A 9897-nucleotide genomic window follows, 5' to 3' on the forward strand; every position below is an offset into this window, starting at 1 on the left:
ACGACTAATGGTTTTGCATAAAATTTTCTACCTTGAAAAGAGAGGGAGAGGGAGGGGGGGAGAGAGTGAAAGAGAGAGAGAGGGAGAAATTAGAATGGATAGAGTATAATAAATTACTATGGAAATAATGGAAACTTCTATCACACCTTTAAAAATACTTTCATGTCATAAAAATTAAACATAAATAAGAATTTATATTAGCCTTCTAAATTACCACAAAAATAATGTAACCTTTAATCGCACCCTTGCATGAATTATCTCGTAATACCACTTATATTAAGTTATACATAGATTATAATTTATATTAATTATAATTCATATAATAAAAACATATTTATTTAATTAATATTATAACAATAAATTTGCATGGAAGTAATGGAATAGCCGAAACGTTGGACTAATAAGAAATAAAGTGTTGAGACAGTATTGGATACAATTTGTGGTTTTATTTAATAAATAATTACCTTGTCTCAAAAAATTTTGAAATAATATTATTTAAGTAATGGAAACTTTTATCGTATTCTTGGGAGAATTTTCTCGAAAGTAATAAAAACTCTTCTTATATAAAGTTATAAAAAAACCGTGCCCGTGTAGGCCTCGGCGCGAAGCCGACATATTTCCGTGACAACGTATACTCTATGCTAATATTACATAAATATAAATTAAAATCAATCCAATGTTATATATTTGAAATAATAAACCAGTTCACATATTGAATTCAGATATTTATTTTTGCTTGGTTATACATTAATTAATTTTTATACATATGATGTAATATCCATATGTTAAACGAAGTCAATTTCCGTTACGGGACACTTTTTCTAACATGGCATCCCGCAAAATGATTTATAAGACGTTGTCACGTCAAAAAATTCAAAATATTATTTAAAATTTTTACTAAACACTTCTTATCACACTAGAAGTACCTTAAAATAATTTGATGGTGCTTAAAGTTCTTTCTCAGGCACGTACTATAGCAATAGGAAAATTGAGGATCTTCATAAAGTGAAGTACCATCGTTCTTCGTTTTACCAAAGAGGCGGAAGTACATCTCTTCTGCTCTCACCTCTACGTGCTGTAATGAGTTTTGTAAAAGCTGTAATTGAAGCGAGACGTTCTGTGCCAATGTGAGGAAAAGGAATCCTGCAGTTCCAATGAAAACCTATAATAAAATGTTATTTTTATGAATATATTTTGATTTATATGTATATATGTAACTCCATATTGTTACTGGGGAAATGAACTGCCTTTCGGTGTCCCGACTCTTCTCTTTTATTCCTTGGATGCTCCAATTAATTGGTAGAAAAATTTATTTATAAATCATTTTTCTATTTTTGAGCAGTTGTTATATCAAATGCCAAACTGAGCATATTAAATATTGAATAGTATATTATATTGGTTCAATCAAAGAATATTTACTATATCCAATGAAACCAAAGTATGTGACCGGTAAATAACTTTGATTTCTTGCTACTGAAAAAGAAATGTTTTCTTAAAGTAAATTGTTTGAATATTCAGACCACGAATTTTTCCAGCTTCTGACAATCTTCCAGCACTTTTTTGAAATGTGTTTTTAACACTTAATTTTCTTTACATTAGTAAATCTTAAATTTTTCAAAGGCTAATGTCAAATAACAAACTAAAATAGGTAAAATTTAAGAGATTTAAAGGTTATATTGTGTAGATTTACTAAATTTTGTTTTGAAAACATTGACATTTTTAAATTTAAAATTGGTCCTTTTAGGACCAAGATAGAGATATAAAGCTAAGTCCGAAATTGTTATTAATTAAGTCTAATTTCTGTTCCTTTTTTCTTGTTGTTCAGCGTGCTCATAAGTGTAGCCGAAACTCCGAAACTGTTCTTCAATCGAAATTTTTTTAATTATGGAAACTTTTCTTTTTATCTAAGAATTAATGACAAAATAAAATTTATATTGTTAGATTTGATTGATCAAAATTTAAATGTTATAATAAAGAATATTGTTATAAAAAAATCGATGAAAATGTTTCTTCTTGTCGAAAATACAAAATAATTTGTAATTGAAATAAAAATTTAAAGTTTTTTCTCAGCATTATCACTACTTTAAATAACAGTGATCTAAATTTACTCCTCAATCATTGTGATTGATGGTTAATAACTTAAAAATGAATCCCATTAAAATTTCATCCCAATGATGAATGTACAGTTAAGAGTTTTAATTGATATCTCAGCCAAAGATGTTAGGACAGAATAAAAAATAGCGGTTGTTCAAGAAGTTACAAAAATTCATTTTTTAGTTCTTTCAAGCAAAGGAAAAATCACTCGTTATTTTTTGTAGAAAATAAATCTCTATTTTACCTGGCCTATTCGAAGGATACAGTAAATTTCATTACAAAGTTAATTTTGAAGTATTTATATTATGAAAATCGACAGAACTGTATTTTATTCTAGAAAAAACATGAAATTTTCGTTCAGTTTTTATTCAAACCTCCACATCCTTAGTTTTAGTCCTTTTACTTTAGTACATTAGTTAGTCCTTAAACTGTTTACAACGCTAAAAACTTTATTGGACATTGTTTGAATTATTATAAAGTTTTTAAAATATGCCCTCTAATAGCGCTGTATGAGTTTAATTTTTCTCGACGAAGTTTCCCAAAAAAGCAAAATTTATTTTCCAAATAACGAAAAATCAATATTTTGTGAATTAGCTTTGGTAAATATCATGGCTAACAGGTTAAACGTCACCAATTAGATTTAATTTGTGTTAGTAGTATAATAGTACTATACTCTTTGATTCTGGGATATAGTTTTTCATAAGTCAAATTTTATTTATTATTTTAGCAAATGTCATGGAGTCTGATACTCCTACTCCTTCATTGAGATCTAATTGATAGTTGTATTTCGTTTGTTAGAGTAATAGTTTCCATATTTGCTAAAATGAATACACAAAATATTGATTTTTCGTTATTTAGAAAGAGGATGTTGCTTTTTTGAAAAACATCAGTATCTCAGCAACCATTAAACTTTAAGAGCTTCAAATAATCTATTTTAAATAAGGTTCGTTATGTTTTTCAGTATCTTAGGTAGTTTAAAATATACGGAAGAACAATTATTATTTGTGACTTTTAAAACAGTAAAATGTAAAATTAGGGTCCTATTGTTTCCCCAGGCTCTTGGGCTAAATTTATTTGTTGGTTACAAACCGTTAAGAGGCTGCCATTGAAGATTTGTCCAGCGAGGGCCGCATAGTAGCTGAAGCCTTCCTTGGTCTGGTAAGGATACTTGCCGTAGGGGTAAGGCAAGTGTGTGCTGAACTCCCGATCCAGGACCTCCAGGTCAAAGGAACCCAACCTCCTATCGATGATCGGTGACCCCACCAGGATGACCCCGCCGGCCAGTGCCACTGCTGTCGGTATCATGATCAAGATTCGGCGTTCTCGGAGCATCGCAGAACGCAATTCTTTATCGCCTGGTGGAGGAGGTTCCTCGTAGTCGAAGAACCCATGGGACAACATCTTGTGGAAAAGCATGAGTTCTCTATGCTTTGTCTGGAAGTAAAATGTCAAAATCATTGTCAACTGAAGAAGCAAAGCGAAGTGAGAACTCTGGCTGAACAAAACCATGTTGAAAGTCATCATTAGCATCGTAGACCTGGCTAACAATAAATAATGGTATACGAGATTACCAAAGGAGAATATCCACTGTATGATACTGAATACACGATACCGTTTGTCCAGCTTGATGTATATACAGGAGATCTGCATTAGGTAAAAGTATTGTTTATCTATGAACTTGTCGATTTCGATGTCTTCAGTTACGTCGAACATTTTGCCCATCACTACCTTTCTTCAACTCTTACTGCTCGATACTGCTCAGAAAATCCATATTTGCTCCAAGTACAATTATAAATAAAATATGAGGCCGACATTTTTCATACGTTGCATTAGTTATAAGTTTACAAGTCTGCAAAAGTTTCAGAAACTCTATTCTATAATATTTTTTTCATTCCAATGCAGATAGAGTAAAAAAAAAACTGTTAGTTTCAAGGCCGAATGCATAAAATAAAAGGAAGTTAATCCACAATTCATACAATAAATTACAACGGTATGTCTTTCATTAGTAACTAAAAAAATGTCGCCATCTCAATAAATTACTAATATTTACAACATATTTTGTGGAACAGTTTCTGAGGTTTATTATGGAAATTTAGACTAAGGTGAAGTAGTAGTCAAGGTTAATTATCTGAGAACATATTTTAATAAAAGAAATAACTTTAGTGCTCCTCCTTCATTGCATTTTGAACCTTTACATCGGAAATGTTTTTTTTTTTAATATGAGTAAAATAAATATACAATAATATTTGATATTAATTACAATTTTTAACTTTATTTGAAATTACTATAAGTTAAGAGTAAAGAAAAGAAAGTTTAAGTGTTTTTGTAAATTAAATCAATAAATGTTTTTTTTTAGCGGAAAGAACAGTAGCGACATTTGATTAATTGTTTCACAACGACTAATTAATAATATATTTTTACTTTACTTTCATAAAAATGCATTCTGACATTTTAATATTTTAATTGTTGCTCAGAACCAAATTAAATTCTTATGTGATAAATAATCAAATTAATCCTTGTTGAACCATACTTTATTATTAGAAGTAGCTCTAAAACCTATGCCCGTTCCAAAAATGTTTACTTGTGTACTATTACAAAATCGTTTAAAACAAGAAAAATCTTTGGTTACAAACTAAAACGAAATTAAAAAAAAAAAAAATCTGCAAAAAATCATAAAGGGTCAGGAGTGCAGTCTGTTACTAGGCCAACAATTATGCAAGGAAGTGATTGGGAAGTCACTTTATGAGAATGGTTCGACCCCACAGGGCTCCCTAATCCACAGGGTTAACTCACAGCTACCGTAACAAAATGAATAATTATCTGTCGCAACTGAATTTGGAGAACATTCCTGGCTCTTAGAGTTTTCAGAACATTGCCTTATTACTGAGCCACCCCGCTCTCCAATATATTAAGTTTTATTAGAAGTACTTTTAATGTTCATCCAAAAAGTTTATTACATGAATATAATTGGAATATTTCGTATTCGTATTCGTTCTAAACCATTACTAAGATGCTGAATTTTACTATTATACTATTTTTCGTTTACGTTATTTGGCACCAAGGTAAGTACCGGTAAGTTACCGGGTCAGATTTTCTATGTGTAGTTTTCAATGTATATATCCGTTTCTGAGTCAATAAAATTCAGAAACATATAATCGGCTATTGATCTTTCTGCGTGTCTGTATCATGGTTGTTTCTTGAACATAACATAATTGAAGAGATTTTATTTATTTATTTTTTTTAATTTTCGTTAACATACCATTCCGCTCTGGGTATCCTACGGTAACCGAAAGATTGAATTAGTGGGGCTGCCAATACTAGCGCCCCATGTGGCCAACAGTCAAAACTCACCTCCTCCAGTGCTCTCTGTGATGAAGAGAAGTACCCCAGGTTGATAAGAGAGCCATCTTGTCCTCTGACAGAAGCAGTCTACTTAAAACCCAACCAAGCAACGAAAAGTTAACGTGTGCCTGGCATTGAGTTGAAGGCATACTTCATACAACCGTTATTTTTATTATTCCTATTAATTTTTTTGGAGAGAAATTTTAGGTACTTCCATTACATGTCTTATATAATAGAATCCATAAAACATATTTTCAGCTATTGATCTGTCTGCGTGTCTGTATCATGGTTGTTTCTTGAACATAACATAAATAAAGAAATGTTTTTTGATTTTTTTTCACTAGCTCAATAAAATTATTATAATAGAAGGAAGTGGTACAGATCATTATGAACGCCGACGCTCCCAAGCAATGTCCATTAAAGATAGCCGACATAGAGAAACATTTCAGAAGCCTCTTTGAAAATGAGAATCTCCGTAAACGTGCGGATTATGAGAAAGGCGCCCCGATCCCAAATTTGGTGTCCATAGTCGGATCGTGAAGAGAGCTATCAAGTCATCGTTGGACTCATCGCCGGGGACGGATGGTGTGTTGATCCGCACAATAAAATACTTTGAAGTAACACACATCATTAAATATATTGCGGAGATCATGCTGAAGGTGGGATATGTACCGGAGCCTCTACACCAAGGGCGCACAATATTGGTCTACAAGGGTAAGGGAGACCCAAAAAGTATTTCCTCCTGGAGGCCAATAACGATATATTCGATTGTGCGCCGAATCATCGAAATTGTTCTGAAAAAGGGTCTGATCCGCTGTCAATGGGAAGCTCCACTACTGCATTGGTCCATTGCCCAGCGTCTGTCGAATGTTCCGGATGCCCTATTCCAGTCTATATTCAGTTACGAAACCGAAATCGCGGCATGTGCTGATAGACTTGGGGTGGATAGGAGCAACCAAAGTGTGAGAGCTCTACGACAGTCGTTACGTGAGAAGGCTTTCGAAGAATGGGCCAGTTGCAGATGGCAGGGTATCGGTGTTCGCCATTTCAAAGAGACCCCGAAAACAAATAGATATATATGTGACAAGCAGGTGCTCTCGGGGTCAGAATGGGCGAACGCCCTGAAACTTAATATCAACTACGCACCCCTGCGTGGAGTCCCAGGAGCCAGTGGACAGGAAGGAGAAGTCGGGTCCCTCTGTCGCAAATGTGGCAGAGAGTCTGAAACACCAGCTCATGTGCTGGGAAAATGCCCCAACAACTCCCTCCTTATAACACGCCGGCACCACAGTGTCAAAAAAGAATTGATGAAATTCCTTGAAAGAAAAAACATCACCTGCTTCGAGGAGGTGATATGCCGATATTGTCGCGTTTACAAAAGTCTGACACACGGTCTTGTCTTGGATCCGACGGTAGGATTTAAAAGTAATGACCTCGAACAGGAAGGTGGACTGGAAAGGGAACAAAAGAAAATATATAAAAATGCGTCCCTTTCCTTAAGGAAAAATTCCGCGAGACCTTCGGAGAGAGAGTTCAATTTCCGGCCTGTCGCGGTCGTGAATGTTGGCTTTAAGCTCTGTCATGTGTACACCTCTAAAGGCTCAGTCATTTTTCAGTTGTCACATTATTACTCTCCCCTAACCACTCAGTTTATCTTTCTCCTTAGAGATATACAATCCAGACAGGTCAAATCAATGTAGTCATAATTCAAAATAAACATCTGGCTATTTAAACGCATTTATTTAACGCATGTTCAATGCGAAATTTCTTTAGATTTTTTTTTTACTTGGGCTTGATAGTCATATTTTAATGGTATAAAAGGATCGTTTGTTTATTTTTTGAGATCCTGTTGTACTAATTAGCATGAGAAATTAAAATTATTCAGGTTTCTGGGTACAATATACGTTTTGTGAAAACAAGTACAAGAGATAAAAAAAAAAAAAATTAAACCTGTTAACTTCTTAAAAAAGAAAACAAAAACAGGGATAAAATAAGAAGAAAAAAAAGAACAGGCTAATAAAATAATAAGAATGAAATGAAAATGTATGCCTTCTCGAAATATTAGGTACATAAAATGATATTATAAATACAAGTTAATTACTAAATAAAATCCTTCTTAAAAAAGGAACGAAATTAAATTAAAATAAGAAATAGATTTAAAATAAAATATTCTCTGATACAATTATATATACAATATAACATTCTTTTAAGTACAAATTAATTTAGAGAAAAATATATAAATGAATAATAATAAAAACATAGAAACAAATAACATTTTATTATAACCAAACTAAAATTTAAAATATACTACCTAAAGGGACTGTTGAATAAACAAAATAATATTTTTATAAATTCGAAATTATTAAAAAATAACATTTCTCTAAAAGTGACAAAACAAGATTATATAATTTTAAATCTTTATGAAACTATTGAAATTTATTTATAAAAAAAAAAAAATAAATAAATATATACATCTATACACACATATATGCATATAAATTAATCACCAAATAACATTTGCTAAAAATAACAATCGAACAGAAGGAATCAGAGGAAAATTATATAATTTCAAATGTTTATAAGATAATAGTTAACACAAAGCAAAAATTACATTCATATCTAAAGTAAATTCACATCAGCAAGATCATTGTTAATTAAGATCAGTTTTTATTTATCCATTAGTTATTTGTAATACATGTTTGAGATTGTGTGTTTTTAATATTATCTGGGATTTTCTGCCACAAATGAATTCCGCTAATCGAGATGTTCGATGGACTGGAATGTGAAATTGACTGTTATGTTTTTTACAATGCTATTTGGAGAAGGAATTTGTTTTTCAAAGAGATCGTAAAGGTAATTGGGAGTTTTATCTTTCAAAAAGTTTGTACAGGAAACTACCCAGCATGTATTTTCTTCTTTCAAGGAGTTTGAGCCAACATAGTTCTTCAAAAAATGGCGTTACAGGATCATGAACGGGAACATCGAAAATGAACCTAACACATGCATTAAATGCCCTCTGAAGAATTGGTAAGTCTTTACCCTGCATATCTCTAAATAATATACTACAATGACCGATGTGTGGTATTATTAGTGTCTGAACAAGATGTTTCCGTACAAATATAGGCAAGCATTCTCTATTCCTGCGTAACTCGCCCAAATTTCTTAAACATTTCCGAGAAGTACTAAGTGGATGGTCTTGCCAATGAAGTGATGAAGAGAATGTTACACCCAAGAGCAGTAAAGTTTGAGAGTATTCAATGGGTATATCATTTAAATGAATTTTTGGACAATTGGTTTTGCATAAAATTTGCTACCGAAAAGAAAGGGAGAGAAGGAGAGAGGGGGAGAAGGGGAGAGGGGGGAGGGAGGGAGAGGGAGAGGGAGAGGGAGAGGGAGAGAGAGATAGAGAGAGAGAGTGAGAGAGAGTGAGAGAGAGTGAGAGATAGTATACTAAATTACTATGGAAGTAATGGAAACTTCTATCACACCTTTAAAAATACTTTCATGTCATAAAAATTAAACATAAATAAATTTGCTACCGAAAAGAGAGGGAGAGAAGGGGAGAAGGGGAGAGGGGGAGGGAGGGAGATAGATAGATAGATAGATAGATAGATAGATAGAGAGAGAGCGAGAGAGAGAGAGAGAGAGAGAGAGAGAGAGAGAGAGAGAGAGAGAGAGAAAAGCAGTAATATATACAGTTGTTTTATAGGTACAATCTGTCCTCTTTAACCGAAGATAGGATTAAAGATGTAGTTGGTGCTAGGAACAATCTCTGCCCCCTTCTATTAGGGTGCTGGGTGGAAGGGAGGTCCTAATGAAGATTAGAAGCCAGTGGTTCCTTGTCTCAATTAGCCAACACCACTACAAATCCTATAGGCCATCAAAAACCTTCCCTTGCCTTAGCACACTACCCTAGGTTTTGCCTAGAACATGTTAAACTTAAACTAGAAACGCAAAGCAATCTCTTTCCAACAGCACTAGAGTGTATTTTGTATGCCTCATTTAAAAGCTATTGTATTGATCAAGTATTAATAGCTGTAGTGCAAGGTCATTATCTATGAAAAAAACAAAAGAGTGAGAAAAACAGTTAATTTAAAATGTGCTTCTCAACTGCATTAGGTTGCCTCATACAGCATACTTATCATTAATAATAAATAATTTCTTTTAAAACCTATTAATATAAATGTAGTTACTGCATGAAATAGTATAAATAGTCGAATTATAATTTTTTTTTAATAATATGCTAAAATTATATATGATTTTTTCTTTACATATTTTCATTTTTTTTTATCATTCATTATATATTTTAATCAGTTAAAAATTTATCTTATTCTAGTAATTTTTTAACTTAGCTTTTTAAAACATAATTAAAATAAGTTTCTTTACGTGATAATTTGAAGGAAAATCATTCCTAAAATGCAGTTGTTTTCGCAAATTTGTGTATATAATATACGCGTATAT

General features: G+C 32.4%; 1 protein-coding gene and 1 long non-coding RNA gene across 4 annotated transcripts in view; one reads left to right on the plus strand and one right to left on the minus strand.

Annotated features, from left to right (window-relative positions):
• LOC106679017 (odorant receptor 4-like) overlaps window positions 1–3845 on the minus strand; it is a 14915-nt gene extending 11070 nt beyond the window's left edge. For 2 of the 3 annotated variants that reach the window (XM_067050823.1, XM_014417921.3), the window contains exons 1-2: window positions 3184–3836; window positions 927–1162 (exon numbers count right to left, since the gene is read on the minus strand). In XM_067050823.1, the coding sequence (XP_066906924.1) occupies window positions 927–1162; window positions 3184–3816 (869 nt within the window). In that variant the 5' untranslated portion in view covers window positions 3817–3836. Of the gene's footprint in view, window positions 1–926; window positions 1163–3183 lie in introns of all 3 variants that reach the window. The other variant, XM_067050822.1, reaches the window with a different exon arrangement.
• The window catches only part of LOC136796614 (uncharacterized), a 557216-nt gene that overhangs the window by 200319 nt on the left and 347000 nt on the right, over window positions 1–9897 (plus strand). The gene's annotated exons all lie outside the window — the stretch shown is intronic.

Source organism: Halyomorpha halys, unplaced genomic scaffold (assembly GCF_000696795.3).
Source record: "Halyomorpha halys isolate HHAL.00 unplaced genomic scaffold, Hhal_1.1 Scaffold172.1, whole genome shotgun sequence".
Lineage (NCBI taxonomy): Eukaryota > Metazoa > Arthropoda > Insecta > Hemiptera > Pentatomidae > Halyomorpha > Halyomorpha halys.